At 39.9% G+C, this 18,539-nt stretch overlaps 1 protein-coding gene across 2 annotated transcripts in view; it reads left to right on the top strand.

Annotated features, from left to right (window-relative positions):
* The first annotated feature begins 3,987 nt into the window (after positions 1 to 3,987).
* Tasp1 (taspase 1) overlaps positions 3,988 to 18,539 on the top strand; it is a 270,718-nt gene continuing 256,166 nt past the window's right edge. The window contains exons 1-2 of one of the 2 annotated variants that reach the window (XM_036185439.1): positions 3,988 to 4,029; positions 10,525 to 10,743. Coding sequence is in view for 1 of the 2 variants with exons in the window: in XM_036185442.1 (XP_036041335.1) it covers positions 10,599 to 10,743 (145 nt within the window). In the remaining variant the exon portion in view is untranslated. Of the gene's footprint in view, positions 4,030 to 6,821; positions 8,083 to 10,524; positions 10,744 to 18,539 lie in introns of those variants that run through there. The other variant, XM_036185442.1, reaches the window with a different exon arrangement.

The following is an 18,539-nucleotide window of genomic DNA, read 5'->3' as shown; positions in this document are numbered from 1 at the left end:
GTAGCTTTGCAAAGCAATTTTTTTTTTTGTTTGTTTTTTTGAGACAAGGTTTGTGTATAGCCTTGGCAGTCCTGGAACTTGCTCTGTAGACTAAGCTGCTCTTGAACTCACAGAGATCTGCCTTCCTCTGCCTCCCAAGTGCTGGGATCAAAGGTGTACGACACCACTGCCTGGCCACAGGCAATTCTTTTTGCAAAAGGGTGCACCAAACTCTAAACTGGATGAGCAAGCACATTTGGCCAAGATTGTTTCTGTCTTTTATGCCTGACATGGGTAGTGACTTTGTCTTATCCCAACTGTCTGAGCTCCATTTCACAATGTGTTGTCATTGTTTAATCATGTCAAAGAGGGAGGGGAAAGATTCAGAAATTTGAGTCCTTGCTAGGCTTCCTTTGACAGAGAAAAACAATAACAACAACCAAACCAAAAAACATTTCTCACAGTTATACAATGCTAACTTAGTTTCCCAATTTTGATGACCACTGACAGACATTTTTGGTTTATTAAATGTCTGTATGCTATTTGAGAAAGAAGTTTGATCCTTTGCAAACTTGTTGGTAACTAGTATGCATTTAATGGAGATTTCTTTTTTCTTTTCCTCTTCTCTCTCTCTCTTTGGTTTTTTGAGAGTTTCTCTGTGTATCCCTAGCTTTCTTGGAAAGCACTCTGTAGACCAGTCTGGTCTTAAACTCAGAGAGCCACTTGCCTCTGCTTTCTGAGTGCCGGGATTAAAGGTGTGCACCACCATTGCCAAGCTGGGAATTTCTTTATATTAAAAATTTTTTTTTATTTAAAAAAAAAATATATATATAGTTTTATTGCTGTGGATATGGCTCTGTACAAATAAAATGCTGATTGGCCAGTGGCCAGGCAGGAAGTATAGGTGGGACAAGAGAGTAGAGAATTCTGGGAAGTAGAAGGTTGGAAGACACACCGCCAGCCGCCGCCATGAGAAGCAACATGTAAAGCCACTGGTAAGCCACACGCCACGTGGCAAAGTATAGATTAACAGAAATGGGTTAATTTAAGATAGAAGAAGTAGATAACAAGCAGCCTGCCACGGCCATACAGTTTACAAGCAATATAAGTTTCTGTGTGCTTTCTTGGTTGGGTCTGAGCGACTGTGGGACTGGCGGGTAAGAGAGATTTGTCCTGACTGTGGGCCAGGCAGGAATACTCTAACTACAGTTTTATTATTTTACATGAATATGTCTGTGCACCACAAGCATGCTTGGTGCCCATGGAGGCCGGAGGAGGGCACTGGATCCACCAGAACTGGAGCTATCACTTGGGGTCTGCCAATCAATCTCAGGTTCTCTGGAGGAGCACTCAGTACTCTTAATTGGTGAGCTCTCTTTCCAGCTCAAGCTTTTTTCCTTTTTTTTTCCTGAGACAGGGTTTCTTTGTGTAGCTTTGTGCCTTTTCCTGGAACTCACTTGGTAGACCAGGCTGGCCTTGAACTCACAGAGATCCACCTGCCTCCCGAGTGCTGTGATTAAAGGTGTGCACCACCACTGCCCAGCTCACACAACATTTTAATTAATTAATTAACTAATTAATTAATTAAGTTTACGTGTATGCCTGCAGGCCAGAAGAGGGCGCCAGATCTCATTACAGGTGGTTGTGAGCCATCATGTGGGTGCTGGGAATTGAACTCAGGGCCTCTGGAAGAGCAGTCGGTACTCTTAACCTCTGAGCCATCTCTCCAGCCCCACACAGCATTTTTCATCCCCAGTTTACAAGTGTGGAAATTAAATAATAGAAGGGTCAATCAGACTGTTCAATCTGACAGTTCAGTAGTAGGACAGAGATGCAAACACTGATTCTTTAGTTTCTTGAGTCTGCTGTTAACATGTCCCATATTGCTACCATTCACTGACTTAATCATTAAACACTTCCCCCTTTATCCAAACCACTCATTTTAAAAAATATATGGGATTGGGGATTTAGCTCAGTGGTAGAGTGCTCGTCTAGCAAGCACAAGGTCCTGGGTTAGATCCTCAGCTCCAAACAAAACAAAACAAAACAAAAAGCAAAAAAAATTATTTATTTTTTGGGGGGTGGGAGGAGGGAGGATGGGGGAATCTGTGGTTGATATGAAAAATGAATGGAAAAATCTCTTAATTAAAAAAAAGGAAAAAATAAAGTATAAAATATAAACAAATTTATTTATTTTATTTCATGTGCATTGGTGTTTTGCCTGTATATATGTCTGTGTGAAGGTGTCAGGTCCCTTGGAACTGGAGCTATAGACAGTTGTGAGCTGGAAATTGAACCCGGGTCCTCTGGACGAGCAGTCAGTGTTCTTAACTGCTGAGCCATCTCTCCATCCTCCAAACCACTCATTTTAACACTGGTCTCTACATTTCCTTTCAAATCTAATGTTTTGTTTAAACTAACAAATTTTACCACTGTTTCTTAATTTCTTTCCATGGAAGAAAATATTACATAAAGATATCCTGGACTAGGCTAGAGAGATGGCTTGCCATTAAAGGCTAGGCCAAAAATATAAGATATCCTGGACAAGATAAAAATTATTAATTATATATCTAAGATTACCAGCAATTGAAAAAAATCTTTTCTTTACCATTTACATATTTTAATCTAGTAATCTCAGGGTGGGAATCTCATTCTTTTTTTTTTTTTTTTTTTTTTTTTCCGAGACAGGGTTTCTCTGTATTTTTGGAGCCTGTCCTGGACTAGCTCTGTAGACCAGGCTGGCCTGGAATTCAGAGATCCACCTGCCTCGGCCTCCCGAGTGCTGGGATTACAGGCATGCGCCACCACTGCCTAGCAGAAATCTCATTCTTGATCACCTAAAACCCCAAGTATTGGCTGCTCTCCTCTTCTGAGGATTGGGCTTATCACCCTTTCTGCTCTACCTCTAAAGAGTCAGTCAAGAAGTCCTACAGTCCAGTGACTCTCAAGCTTAGGCATTAGAATTACCTAGAAAGCTTGTTAAAAGATTGCTTTAAGCAGGGGGGTGGTGGTGCACACCTTTAGTCCCAGCACTCGGTAGGCAGAGCCAGGCGAATCTTTGTGAGTTCGAGTCCAGCCTGGTCTACAGAGTGAGATCCAGGACAGGCACCAAAACTACACAGAGAAACCCTGTCTCAAAAAACAAAACAAAACAAACAAACAAAAAAGGATTGCTTTAGGCGGGTTCTAAGAATTTGCATTTTGCTCTGGTGATCCTAAACTGCTGGTTTGGGACCTCACATAGGAGAAAAGTATATGCTGAGCATTTCTAATCTAAAAGTCCAAAACCTCAACTGCTCCTACACCATGCACGAAATTATTTAAAAATGCTTTACAAAATTACCTTTAGGCTCTGTGTGAAATACAATTGAGTATTTCTTTTTCCAACTGGGGTCCTATCCTCAGGATGTCTTATGTGTAAGCAAGTACTTCAAATTTGAAAAAACTTAAAAAAAAAAAAATCCCAAACGTTTTTCATCCTAACTATTTCAGATAAATGATACTTAACCCGCACTGTTCTATTTCTTCCAATATCAGCTTCTCCAAGCAGGCAACCCCTAGATAGAATCTATGTAGAATCCTAGTTTTCCATAGGAGTCAGGTTGCAAGAATGACGGGAGAAGGGCTCTACAGCAACCCGGTAATCAATGATGGCCACTATTTTCATTTCGTGCAACTGCCTTAGTTAGCTAACCACGTGCGTAAGAGGCAGACACTTCCCGCGAGCAAGTTACAGGGCACAGTGAAGGCGAGGTGGGTAACGCTGACCGCATAGCTGCGACAACAAGCAAACCGAAATATACAAATAAATAAATAAATAAAAGAAATCCTCCAAATATCAGAAGCCGGAGACAGACCTGTGTGTCTCTGCTCTGAAGCCAAAGAACCGGTAACAGACTAGCTGGCAGGGACACACCCACACAGGGCGGCTGCTTCCGGCCACGTGCGCACCCTCAGCCAATGGAAAGGCTTCATGCCACTCCCGCTTCCTCACCCTGGCAACGGGCGAGCGACTACTTCCGGCGCAAGGAGTGCTCTGCGCTGACGCGGGTGAGTGTCCCTCGTTCTCACGCTGTCCGCGTCGCCGCCGCCGAGCCTCGGTCTCCGTGTGGCCCCGCAGGCCCGCGCGGCGTCCTCTCCCTACCGCGCGGGACGGCGCTCTCGGCGCCACGTGCCTGTCCTGGGGCAGGGGCCCTCGGAGCGCCAGGCCCCGAGTCACGGTCACGCGTGGGCCCCGCCAGTTTCCTTGGCTGCGGAGTTCTCATAGCGCTCCGCACGCTGTGCAGTCACAGGCTGCAGGGCGCTCGCTCACAGCCTCCGGGACCGCCAGGGTCTGGGATGTGCCACATGCTGCTGTCGCAGTGGGGCCAGAGCTTCCCGGAGTGTGTTAGAGGCCTGGTTTGAGTCCCGAGGGACATCAGCATCCAGTGCAGAGGCAGCGGAGGCTAGGGCCGAGTAGAGGAAGCAGCTGGAGAGGCAGGCGAAAAGCAGTAGCTGGAGGTGTTTTGAAGTAGAGGACATAGTGATTCCGAGTTCAGCGTAATTCTGCTGGGAGAGGAAAGAAAGGTTTATTGGGGGGCCATTGGACTAAGATCTTTGAAAAATAAGCTAAGGAAGTTTAAGTTACACACGGGCATTTAATAATTTCCCTTTTTGTTTGTTGTAAATAAACTTTTTTTTTTTCCTCCAGGAAGCAGTGGTTATTAGAAAACGTTTGGGAAATGCAGAAGTAGTTGGAGATTAACATAGTTGCCTCAACTAAGGATTTATAATTTCTTAGGGTTTTTTTTTTTTTTTTTTTTTAGCTGAGGATCGAACTTTCTTAGGTGTTTTAAGCTATCACCTGCAAATGTGTGTGTACAGTACAGTTCAAAGTAAAAATTGCAGTTTGTGTATGTTGCATTCATTGCATGGATAGATTGATTATGCTTTGTCTTTAGTTTTTTTTTTTTAAATATTTTATTTTATGTGTATGAGTGCTTGCATCATAATGTCGGTCTGCACCATGTGCATGTCCGTGGAGGCCAGAAGAGGGCATCCTATTTCCTGGGACTGGAATCATGGATAGTTAAAAGCCAGTGTGTGGTGCTAGGAACAACTCAGGTCTCCTGCAAGAGAAGCAAGTGCTCTTTACTGCTAAGCCATCTTTCCAGCCCTGGTTGTGTTTTTTCTTTTTTAGGTGTAATCAACTCAGTACAAAATCCATCCTTTTAAATTGTAAGCCTGTGTGTGCGTGTGTTTTAAGTGTTCAAAAGTTTTATAGCATTGCTGTCTAGTCCCAGAACATGTTTATCACCTTCACCAAAAATCTCATGCCCATTAGAGTTAACCCTCCGCCAGCTGCCCATCCCACCCCCAAATTCTGATCCATGGTTCAGTATGCATCATGTACATTTCAAGTAAATGGAAGCATGTAACAGGTGTCCTTTTGTGTCTAGCCTCTTTCAGTTAGCAAGCGTAATGTTTCAGGGTTTGTTCATGACTGTGTAAAAATACATTATTCTTTTTTTTTTTTTTTCTCCGAGACAGGGTTTCTCTACGTAGCCTTGCACCTTTTCCTGGATCTCGCTCTGTAGCCCAGGTTGGCCTCGAACTCAGAGATCCGCCTGACTCTGCCTCCCGAGTGCTGGGATTAAAGGTGTGTGCCATCACCGCCTGGCTCATTATTAATTTTTATTTATTTTCCCCTGTCATTCTGGGGACAGAACTCACATGCTAGGTAAGAATTCTACCACTGACCTATATAACTCACCTATTTCTTTTTATAGATATGTGGTTGTATTGTTTTGTATTTTGGGCTATTTGGAATAATTCTACACATCCTCTATGACTTTTTGTGTGGATATTTTTAGTTTTTCTTTCCTTCATCATCTTCTTCTTTTTTTGAGCTGAGGATTGAACCCAGGGCCTTGCGCTTGCTAGGCAAGTGCTCTACCACTGAGCTAAATCCCCAACCCCCCCTTTTTTTTCCTTTTGTATGTACCTAGGACTAGAACTTCTGGGTCATGTGTTTTGAGAACTGAGTAGAGCAGCTACTTTCTAAAGTGGTTACAGCATATTGAATCCCATAGAGTATGAAGGCCTGCTTCTGTTAAATCCTGGCAAACACCTGTTGTTTTGATTATTTGCATCCTAGTAGTACTAGTGAAATAGTATCTCCTTATTGTTTTGCTTTTTATGGTTAATAATCTTAAGGATCTTTCCACGTACTAATTGATCATTATATAATTTTGGAGAAATGTCTAATATTTGATTGGCCATTTTGTTTTTTAATGTCCATGTACCACATGTGTGCCTGTTATTAACAGAGGCCAGAACTACATAATAGAATGACCCTGTCTCAGATAGAGAGACCCTATTTCTAAAAACTAAAGAAACAAAAACCACTACCACAACCAAAAACATTGCTAAATCTAGAGCAGAAATATTTACCCCTGTATAACTTCTGGTAACTCTAAAGGTTTTATAGTTTTGACTCTTGTTTTTGATGTACTTAATTTTGGTTTATAGTAGCAGAGAAGAGCACAGCTCTACTTTTTGCCTTTTGGCAATCTAATTTTCATCACCTTTGGTGCCTTTTGGCAATCTAATTTTCATCACCTTTGGTGACTTTCCTTTCCCCACTAACTGACTTAGGTATCCATCTTGAAAATCAATTGGCCACAAATAATGCTAGTTATAACTAGTCCTCTCTGTTGAACTCTTAGGTCGCACATGTTTGTAACATTCTATATTATTCTATATTAAGCATAGTATAAACTCTGTAAAGCTAATCAGGAGTAGTGGCACATGCTGGAAATCCTAGAACTTGGGAAGTGGAGGGAGGAGGATCAGGAGTTTGAGGTCAGCCTGGGCCACATGAGACCCTGTCTCACAAAACAAAACAGATGATCATCAATAATACAAACCAATCTAAGAAAGACTGTTTAAAATTTAGGTAGAAGGTGTGCTCAGAAGTAGAATTACTGGCTCAAAGATGAATTTAAGTTTGTTCTGGAACTCATTTAATGAAGCATTGCAATCTCAATATGATACTAAAAGCACAAAATACTGTGTTTGTTTTTTAAAATGAGAGCTTCTCCCCGATTGGCCTGCCACCCATTATGTAGACTAGGCTGGTCTGAAGCTTGCAGTGAGCCTCCTATCAAACTCTCTTAAGAGCTAGGATTCCAGTCATGTGTCATGATGGCCAGCTAACGTGGCTCTTTATTATCAGTTGCAATATCTTAAGGGCTAGATTTTTTCTGTAAAGAAATATTTTATTATCAGATAGATGATTTCTTGACTGTCTTCCTCCTATATTACTTTGGAAAGATAAAACAGGACACATGATACTTTTCTAAATTGCTTAATTAAAAAATATGTGATGTATATAAATGTATATCTTACATATTTTTTTGAGAGATTGAATGTCAAGATTTAAACCTTAAATTAGTGCCTAGAAAGTCCCTGAAGAAAAAAAAAATGTTGTATTTTGAGAATCCATTCTGGTCTTGATGATTAGTGAATTAGCATTTATCTTGGTCTTAGAAAGGTCAAATAGTCTCTTTTCAGTGGCTAGTACTGAGTAAAACAAGTTCAAATATGAAGGGTATTAGAGAAAACAGAATTTCTCAGTTCTCTTTTGAGGTATATCTACGATACTGTTAACTTGTGTCTTTATAGACTAGTACATATGTGCAATTTCTGGAGAAATGGTATCTACAGTATTGCATATTTGCAGGCTTTTCATACTTATAGACTTTTCAAAACAGTTACATTCAGCTTAAGGTACCAATACAGTTTTGTTAGAAACTTTTTTTGTTCTTTTATGAATATTCCTTAATATTATCCAATTCAGCTTTTATTTCCTCTTACATATTATCTATTCCTGATTTTTGGCATGGCATTTGTGTTGTTCAGTATTGTCCTTTATGAAGTTTATTTTGGCAGACTTTTGCAGATGGTTGCTCTATGATAACTTATGTTTGTGGAAAAAAGTCCAAATGCTGTGCAATATTTATGTTAAGAGGTATTTAGGGTAAACAATGGTAGAGGAAAGAGAAGTTAAATGCTTGAAGAAGAAACCTACGGGATTTTGATGCTGTCAGAAATGACTGTAAGGTGAGTTAGAAGGATTTTGCAATTATGAAAAATGCTGTGGAGATGACTTAGACTTCAGGGGAAAAAATTGAGCTCATTTTGGTAGATTAGCGAGGAACACCAAGATGAAGGAGCTTCAAGGAGAGAAAAACTGTGGCTCTAGCCACAATTTTATTTCAAGTCAGAGCATAAAAAAGCTAGGAAATCCCGTGTTTTGCTGAGAGGATTGTTTTGAAAGGTTGGTAGTAAGCACAGTTCTGGAGATGTTGAAAGTAGGCCCAGAGGGCCTATGAAGTGGGATGCAGGTTGGTGAGCTTGCCATGAAGAGCAGGAGGTTAGAGAACCAGAGTGGTAGTAGGAGACTAAGAGATAATTTCTGATTTCTGGGTAAATCAGAAAAGTACAGTTTATGGGAAGCAAGAGCTTATGTTTTTAGACAGCTTGGTAAGATATAATTTATGTGTTCACTCAAAGTGTATGATTTAGCCAGACGATGGTGTCTCATGCCTTTAATCCCAGCACCTGGGAGGCAGAGGCAGGAGAATCTTTGTGAGTTTGAGGCCAGTCTGGGCTACCAAGTGAGTTCCAGGAAAGGCGCAAAGCTACACAGAGAAACCCTGTCTCGAAAAACCGAAAACAAACAAACAAACAAACAAAAAAATATATATATGATTTATTGGCGTTTACTATATTCAGACTGTGAAACCTTCAATGCCCTAATCAGTTTTAGAATGTTGATTGTATGTACATTCTACTGTACAATGATATTGTATTCAATATTATACATTCTAAGGTTCTTAATACTGATTTTATGAGTATGTTATACTCATACACAGAACATTTGTATCTTTCTACAATGTTAGAATTTATTGGGGAGTACACTGGAATATTGCTTGGTTGTTAGAGTGTTTGTTTGCCTACCAGGCTATAAACTCTGGGTTAGATTTCAAGGACTGCATAACACTGGGTGTGGTGGCACATGCTTATAATCTCAGGATTCTGGAGGTAGAGTCAGGAGGATCAGAAATTCAAGGCCATTGTTGTTAACATGTGTTCAAGGCCTGCAGGGGATACACGATGCCTTATCTCAAAAACAAACAAAAAATATAAGAAAGAAAGAAAAAATAATTGAATAACAAGTTCACAAGCTTTTGTTGCCTCTAATTTGTAAAGTAGTCAAATTTGCCTTGATAGTTAGCTATTGCAAACACAGTTTTTTTTTATCCCAATCTTAATTACTCATCACACACTACATATTATGCAGTAATAAGTAGAGTCAGGAGGATCAGAAATTCAAGGCCATTGTTGTTAACATGTGTTCAAGGCCTGCAGGGGATACATGATGCCTTATCTCAAAAACAAACAAAAAAATATAAGAAAGAAAGAAAAAATAATTGAATAACAAGTTCGCAAGCTTTTGTTGCCTCTAATTTGTAAAGTAGTCAAATTTGCCTTGATAGTTAGCTATTGCAAACACAGTTTTTTTTATCCCAATCTTAATTACTCATCACACACTACATATTATGCAGTAATTATATATGTTAGTGTAGGTTACAGAATGTGGTAAAGAAGGTACAGGGAGTTCAAGCAGTGCAAAGAGGCTTTCCTGGAGGCTCAGGTAGAGAGCTGATGCTGATGGAGAGCTGTAGGAGCCAAATGTAGCAGGGATGCAGGGTCAGAGTTGATCCCAGGCCTCAGGGTTGAGTTGAGCTGCAGAGGTAAGATGTGGAACCATGGAGTCAATAGAGGTGAGGTGTGGGCCTAGAACTGGGCAGATTGGCAGATGATAATTTGAGTGCGTCATTTCATCAGTAGGGACTTATCTGAGCTTAATCCTCAGAGACAGTCCAGATTTCTTTGCCACTGGGTGGTGAGATGACAGGTTGGTGGAGGCCATTGATCATAGTGTTAGGGTGCCCAGATAAAGGTATAACACCCTTCCTCAGACTGATGTCTTTGGTAAAATTTTGGCTTCTCTTTGTCTGGTAAGATTTAATATCCCCACGTACTCATATGTTCCTAGTCTAATCTGTTTATAGAAGTGCCTTTTTACTTTAAATAAAAAGTTGGCTATCAGTCTGTGCCACCCCTACATGGTGCTGGACAGGTAGCATTATCTGCACAGTGTGTACAATGAGGAGCAGAGTCAATTGCTTCTGCATATGTACTCAAAATGGACTAAAATTTGGCTTGTAAAATGGAGTCACCTCGGCCAAGGCACAGTCTGGAAGCCACTGTTCTCTGTCCTGCTGAGCTCTTTTTATAGTAAGTTCTTTAGTTTATATGTGTTCAGGCAAGTACTGTCACTGGACAGGGATTTAAATTGTAAACTCATGTTCTATTATTATTATTATCCAGTTCAACTATTTAAAATATACCTATTTTAAATGTGCATGACTTTTTGCAAGTAATGTTCGTGTTGGTAGAAAGAAATAGAGATAATCACTTCCTATTTTTCTCTAGGGTAACTCCTCCTGTGAAGTTGCTTTTGCATGGAAGGATGCTCTTTTCCTGATAGAAGATGATAATCTTGGAGAATGACCATGGAGAAGGGGATGAGTTCTGGAGAAGGACTGCCTTCCAGATCACCTCAGGCATCTGCTGTTAAAGTAACAGTCAAGGAATCAGAAACAAGGCAGCCCTGTGAGGAGAAACGAGGAGGCTTTGTGCTGGTGCATGCAGGTGAGACATTGTGGGTGAGTTGAAATGGAAGCTGAAAAGAATGTTTTGTTTCTTGCTTTGAAAAAACACTGAAGACTGCATTTTGTATCTGCCAAAGAGAGATTGGAACCCACGAACCCGTTAGATGTTAATAGAGTGATTCTATACTCCAGGTTAGAAGGTCTTACAATGATATGTCTTCCTATGTCTTCCTTATTTCCCTTCTCTCTTATTTATCTTTACCGTATATAGTACATGTGTTTAGATCAGTAGTGTTAAAACCAAAGTAAATTTTAAATATTTATTTGCTTATTTATTTATTTAGAGACAGGATCTCATTATGTAGTTCTGACTGTCCTAGAACTTAATATATATTGGTGAAATTATTAAGGCCACTCCACGTAGTTAAAAGGGAGGTTTATTTTGTGCAGTAACTTAAAAATGAAGGGGTAGGTTGCAGGGTCTGGCAGAGGTATAACGCAGTCCGGCGGTGTTCTCTGGAGAACTCTGCTCGGTCTACCTCCTGCGTCCAGTGTCCCGGAACCAAGAGAGTGACCTCTTCTTGATCCTCGGTCTTCTGCTCCCTCCTCTGCCCCGACTTGTGGGCGTGATCATTACCGAAGCCTCAATGGGGGTTGGAACTTCCAGGCCAATGCTGGGATGGCTATCCACTACAAATATATAGACCAAGCTGGTCTCAAACTCACAGAGATCCACCTGCTTCTGCCTCCCAAGTGCTGGGATTAAAGTTGTGTACCACTATGCTTGGCTTGAAACCAAAGTAAGTTTTAAAGTTCTGGTTTATGTTTTATAGGATATAAATATAGATAATGCCACTGAAAAATTCTTTCTGGCCCCATTTTAGACAGTGGTCATCTTAAAGTATAATTACAAAATTATATAGATCAGCTTTTTCCCCTCATCCATCCATCTATCCATCCATCCATCCATCCATCCATCCATCCATCCATCCATCCATTCATCCATCCATCCATCCATCCATTCATCCATCCATCCATCCATCTATCCATCTGTCTGTCTGTATGTCTATGTGTGTATGTCTGTGTCCTTGTGTCTGGGCATAAGCACCATAGCATATTTGTGGAGGTCAGTTATGGGTATCAGTTTTCTTCACTATGTGGGTTATGGGGATTGAATTCAGTCATGGTGGCAAGCATCCTTGCCTACAGAGCCATCTTGACAGCCCATAGTTCAGCCTTGTAAGAATGTTTTAATTTCTTTTTGCCCTCTGCAGATTCAGTGATCCTTTATGAAATGAACTGATTGATGGGAGAAAAACTATTGTTTCTTGAGTTTTTTATATACTTTGGAGATCAGTCCTCTGTCAGATAAGGGGTTGGTGAAGGTCTTTTCCCATTCTGTAGGCTGTCTTTTGTCATATTGACCTTGTCTTTTGCTCTAAAAAGCTTCTCAGTTTCAAGAGGTCCCATTTATTAATTGTTGTGCTCACTGTCTGTGCTGCTGGTGTTATATTTAGGACGTGATCTACTGTGCCAATGCATTCAAGTGTACTTCCTACTTTCTCTTCTATTAAGTTGAGTGTAACTGGATTTATGTTGAGGTCTTTGATCCACTTGGACTTGATTTTTGTGCATGGTGACAGATATGGATCTATTTGTAATCTTTTATATATTTGACATCCAGTTATGCCAGTACCATTTGTTGAAGATACTTTCTTTTTTCCATTGTATAGCTTTGGCTTCTTTGTCAAAAATCAGGTGTTCATATGTGTGTGGATTAATGCCAGGGTCTTCAATTCTATTCCATTGGTCTGTATGTCGGTTTTTATACCAGTACCAAGCTGTTTTTATTACTATAGCTTTATAGTAGAGCTTGGGGTCGGGGATGGTGATGCCTTCAGAGGTTGCTTTATTATACAGGATTCTTTTAGCTATCCCGAGTCTTTTGTTTTTCCATATGAAGTTGACTATTTTTCTTTCCAAGGCTGTGAAGAATTGTGTTGGGATTTTGATGGGGATTGCATTGAATCTGTAGATTGCTTTTGGTAAGATTGCCATTTTTACTATGTTAATCTTACCTATCCATGGGCATGGAGATTCTTCCATTTTCTGATATCTTGGGTTTTGTGTGTTTTGTTTTGTTTTTAATTGATTTTGGGGGAAGGGTTCTTTTGGGGCGATGCTGCCAGGGTGAGGGAAGGAAATGGAGTGATTGGAAGGTGACCAGGATTGGGGTGAATGTCAAATTCCCAGAGAACTTCAAGTATTATATTGAATAAATACGGGGAGTCTTGCCTTGTTCCTGATTTTAGTGGAATCGCTTTGAGTTTCTCTCCGTTTAATTTGATGATGGCTATTGGCTTGCTGTAAATTGCCTTTATAATGTTTAGGAATGTTCCTTGTATTCTTGATCTCTCTAAGACCTTTATCATGAAGGGGTGTTGGATTTTGTCAAAGGCTTTTTCAGCATCTAATGAGATGATCATGTGGTTTTTTAATTTCAGTTTGTTTATATGGTGTATTACATTGACAGATTTTCGTATGTTAGAGTTTTGTTTTTACCTGGCTATTCTCAACATTGGCTAATCTGATACTGATAATAAAAAAAAAGTCAACTGTGCATGGGGTCATATACTAAACCCAGCACTTGGAAGTCTGTGGTAGGAAGAATACCATAAGTCTGATGCCAGCCTGAACTACGAAAAGAATTCCCAACCAACTGGAGCCACCTGAAGAATTCAGTTCAATCCAAACCAACCAACCAACCAACCAACCAGCCAACCAACCAAAGAAAAAAACTAAAACAAAGTAGCCACCTTTAAATTTTTGATAAATTTTTTTTTATATTTAAATATATGAATGTGAGTGTAGGTGCCCATAGAGGCCCAGAAGAGGGTGTTAGATTCTCTGGAGCAGGAGGTACAGGCAATGTTATCTGTCTAGTGTGGGAGCTAGGAACTGAGCTGGGATTCTCTGCAAGAGCAGTACATGCTCTTAACCACTGAACCATCTCTCCAGACCCAACCTTTAATCTTAAAATTGAAAAGCAGAGACTTGTCTACATAGTGAATGCCAGCGTTACATGCAGTAGAGAAACCATAGCTCACACAGTGCAAACATAATAGTGCAATAAAGTTTTTGCTATGTGTTATTACATGGGAGTGATCTGAGTGCTGAGCCTGTGTTTCCTTTGTCAAACAGGGAAATGGGCAAGTATTAACCAGATTCTAAAGATCACTTGGGGCCATAGAGCTCTTTTCTTTATTCTACTCAGAAGAATTTACATGCTAAGCTTATTTGGCAGTAATATCCCATGCCTTAGCAAATATTGCTGAAAATTTGGGGTCCCTGAGTTGGGACACAGCAGACCTAGGATCACATGCTTCATACCATAGGGCTGCATCTGTTGGTGTGAACTACTTACAGGCAGCATCTCCGATAGTCTAATGGTTACGCCTACTTGATTTTCTTAAGTTAACTTTTAAACATGTATTCTTTGAAAATTTCATATATGTATATGATATATCTTGATCACATTTCCTGCAGTCCTTCCCTCCAGCTCTCTTCTGCTCCTCTCCAACACATCTCCCTTCCAACTTTCTGTTTTCTTTTAAAATAACTTAATGTTGCTTACATGTGCAAGGGTGTAGGGTCATCTGTTGGGGCTTGGGCAACCCTAAAGAAAAATGACTCTCAATTCCTCAGCAGCCATCAGGAGCCCCTCCCACTTCCATGCCGGATTCCTTTAGCTGGTTTGATCTTGTGTAGCTATGGCTGCTATGGTTTGTGTGTGCAGTAGCCACATGAGGACAGCATGTCTTCCATCCTCAAGCCCTTACATTCTTTCTGATCCTTCTTTGATGTTCTCGAAGCCTTGTAGGGTTCTAGGAGTAGTGGTTGATATGTATGTCCCATTTGTATCTTGTAGGTGGAAGGTTTCCTGTATGGCAGCCAGCTGGTGGTTGGGACAAATCTCTCCCACTCGTGTCCCCCAAGTAAACACACAGAGGCTTATATTAATTATAACTGCTTGGCCATTAGCTCAGGCTTATTACTGACTGGCTCTTACACTTAAATTAACTCATAATTCTTATTTATGTTTAGTCACATGGCTTGGTACCTTTTCTCAGTTCTGCCTTGTCATCTTGCTTCCTCTGTGTCTGGTTGGTGACTCTTGACTCTGCCTTCCACTTCCCAGGATTCTGCCTATACTTCTTGCCTGGCTACTGGGCAATCAGCATTTTATTTATCAACCAATCAGAGCAACAGACATTCACAGCATACACAGTGACATTCCACAGCACTTCCCCTTTTCTGTCTAATCAAAAAGGAAGGTTTTAACTTTAACATAGTAAAATTATATATAATAGAACAGTTATGAAGCAAGAATTACAGTTACAATATCTAGTATATTTGTATTTGGCAAAATTAAAGAAAATATTCTATCCTACATTTGTGAGTTTAAAGTTTCATATCTAATTTATCTTTATCATTACCAAGGAAAATTATAACTAAGTCTTTAACTACATCAAAGGCCCCAGGAGATAATACTACCTAAGTAAACAGGAAGTACATTGTAAGCATCTTCCAAAAAATCTGGACATCACAGAGACAGCTGTCTGCCTGGACAGTCATCCAAATTTCCTCTGTAACGTTGGGGCATCCATCTTCAGCCTATAGGTCTATAGTTTTTTTTTTTTTTTTGTCACTTTTTCCTGTGTCCTGTAGAATGTTTGGCAGTCTCCTCTGCGAATCAGGAACCTGAAGGACCATCTCGCCTTGCAAATTGTAGTTGTCACCTTCCTATGGGTCCTGCATGTCCAGTTGATACAACATTTTGTCAAGCAGTCCAGACAAGAACAGTTTCTTACCCAAATGGCTATTTTTGCCAAGAAGATGATCAACTCCATATGGAGTGTCTTCGATGCCCATCTTTCTCTTTGAAGTAAATTGGTGCTACCAGGAGCAGACATGTCCAGAAAGTCTTAAGTTTTTAAAATATTTTAAATGCCATATTCTGTAGGTCTTTGAAGTGTTTGAAGATTACCTATCTAATTGAAATATATCTATGTATACCTAGAAAACTTAACTAATATGACTACAAGTTTGATTATCATAGATGACTAATTATTAATTTGTATTTCTTAGTTATACATTATAATTTCAAATGAATTGCACAAACAAAATACTTAAGAAGAGTAGAAATATACATACAGTATAACACAATTAACTTTAAATTTGTATCAATAAATTAAAATCCATAGCAATGTAAAACATTTTAAACAGTTGTTGCTGTTTAAAAGTAGGTTCACTAATCTATCCTTTTATCCTATCATATCTATATTATTTTTCTTTTTTAGAAAGAGATTGTGTTTATAATCAACCCTCTTTAATTTCTAAAAGGTCTTATTAAATAAGAAATACAGAGCCAGAGATAGGGGTGAAAACCTGAGAGATCAGGGAAATAGGGAAAGGCATAGCTGACTTTACTTCACCAACTCTGCAGCTTCCAAATGTGAGCTATTTATTTCCTGTCTACTCATGTCCTTATGCCTTTCTGTTCTGCTATCTGCTACCTTTCTGATTTGTTCTTTTTGTCCAGCTACATCATTTTCTCTTCCTGTCCAGCTCTGTCACTTCCTGTCTGTCTGTACGGACCTCTAGACCTGCATGGTTAACTAGTATTGGAATTCAAGGTGTGTGCCACCACACTTGACTCTGTTTCCAGTGTGGCCTTGAACTCACAGAGGTCCAGACAGATTCCTGCCTGCCAAGTGATAGGATTAAGGGTGTGTGCTATCATTGCCTGACTTCTTTGTTTATTTTAATGGCTGTTCCTTTTCCTCTGATCTGCAGGCAAGCTTTATTTATTAAAGAACAAATAAAATAACACATTTCAGCACAAATAAAACATCACCACAGTATCTGAGTGTTCATACTTTTTTCAGCACTTTGGACAATTATGAGTCTACAGTAACCACTACCCTCTTCAGTAAGAAATTCTTGGATCACAATTGAGAACAGCACCCATTTGTGGATAAATATTGAGAGAGCAGTTTAACAAAATGGCCATTTAGCAAAGCAATATTGATAGGTTCTCCTGTAGAGCCTATAACCTCCCTAGTCATGGATTTTGAATGTGACTAGTGCCTGGCATGAATTCTGTCCTGTGTAGCAGACCGCAGGTCTAATTAAGAGAGTGGTTGGTCATGACTATGGGCAGTGTTACTGCTGATGGACCAGTGGGTCCATCATGCTCAGTGGATTTGTATTGTAGTGTTCAGGGTCCAGAACACCATTGATGTCTCTCTTCCTTTAGTACTTTCTATTTCTAACATTATGAAAGCTAGCTAGCAGGGAAAGAGTTTCCTGATCAGTTCAAGATTGATTTTTATGTTGTACAACTGAAGTATGAGGTGTCTCTAACAATTAGGTATTATTCTATAGTTATGGTGACAATCAGGAGTAAAGGCAGTAGCCTGTATTATTTTTGATACTTCTGGGGCCTTCCTTGCCAATAAATAACTCATAGTGCATGAAACAGATATTTAATAACCCATCTGTTTGGAGCAGACTTGTTCAGCCATGTGAGGTACTGCCATCCAAATTTCTTTTTTAAAGAAAAAATGAAATATAGTTTAGCTTATAAAATCAATAATGAGGTTTCATATGCTTTTTCATACATTTTTAGTTTTGGTTATACCTACCCCTGCACTCCTTTCCCTCACCCACTGCTCCCATCCCTCCTTAACCTATAGCTCCTATTACTACCCTTTCATGGTCTTCATAGCATGTGTTATGCTTTCTCATACTAGCTTTTTACTTGAGTTGCAAGACCATGTAAGTCTGCTGCTGCTGCTGCTGCTGCTTCTTTTTTTAAATTTTTTTTATTTTTGAGACAGGGTTTCTCTGTGTAGCTTTGCGCCTTTCCTGGAACTCACTCTGTAGCCCAGGCTAGCCTGGAACTCACAGAGATCCACCTGGCTCTGCCTTCCGAGTGCTGGGATTAAAGGTGTGCACCACCACTGCCTGGCTTCCCATGTAGCTTCTTTATGCACACTTCATTTTTGTTAGTCCTTTTCATTTCTCCTTGTTTCTCAATCCTCTTTACCCCACTGTCTGATTGAAACCTCTCTGCATTCAGTATTCCACCTCTGAACTTTCTTTTCTTTCTTTCTTTCTTTCTTTCTTTTTTTTTTTTTTTAAGTTTTTCTAAACTGGATCTCACTTGGTAGACCAGGCTGGCCTGGAACTCAGAGAGATCCACCTGACTCTGCCTCCTGAGTGCTGGGATTAAAGGTGTTTCACCTGTATTTTGATATCCCTCCTCCCTGAATGACTTCTCCAGGTTAAACATGAAAAACAAACGATTTGAAGCAAAGATCCATGTATGAGAGAGAACATGCAATGTTTTCCTTTTTGGGCCTCACTAAGTATAATTTTTTCCAGTTCTATCCATTTGCCTGCAAATTTCCTGATTTGATTTTTCCTTTACAGCTGGGTAATATTCCATTGTATGCATGTGCCACATTTTCATTATCCATTTCCAGTTGTTGGATGTCTAGGTTGATGTTTGATATCTAGGTTGATTCCATTTCCTAGCTATTGTGAATAGCGTGTCAATGAATATGGGTGTGCAAGTGTCTCTGTAGTAAGATATATAGTCCTTTGGGTGTGCATACCCAGGAGTGTACTGGGTTATACGGTTCTGTGTTCGAATACTTGATTACTTTTCCTCTGCAGATCATGGTTTTAGAGAATTGTGAAGATAGGTTTGACAAAGACTCATAGAGGCTCTATTAACTTTTAGCTTTCTCTCATGAAAAGAGAATTGCT

The sequence above is a fragment of the Onychomys torridus genome, chromosome 4 (genome assembly GCF_903995425.1).
Source record: "Onychomys torridus chromosome 4, mOncTor1.1, whole genome shotgun sequence".
NCBI classification, from domain to species: domain Eukaryota; kingdom Metazoa; phylum Chordata; class Mammalia; order Rodentia; family Cricetidae; genus Onychomys; species Onychomys torridus.
Note: the sequence above shows the minus strand (reverse complement) of the source record. Positions and strands in the feature narration are given on the sequence as shown.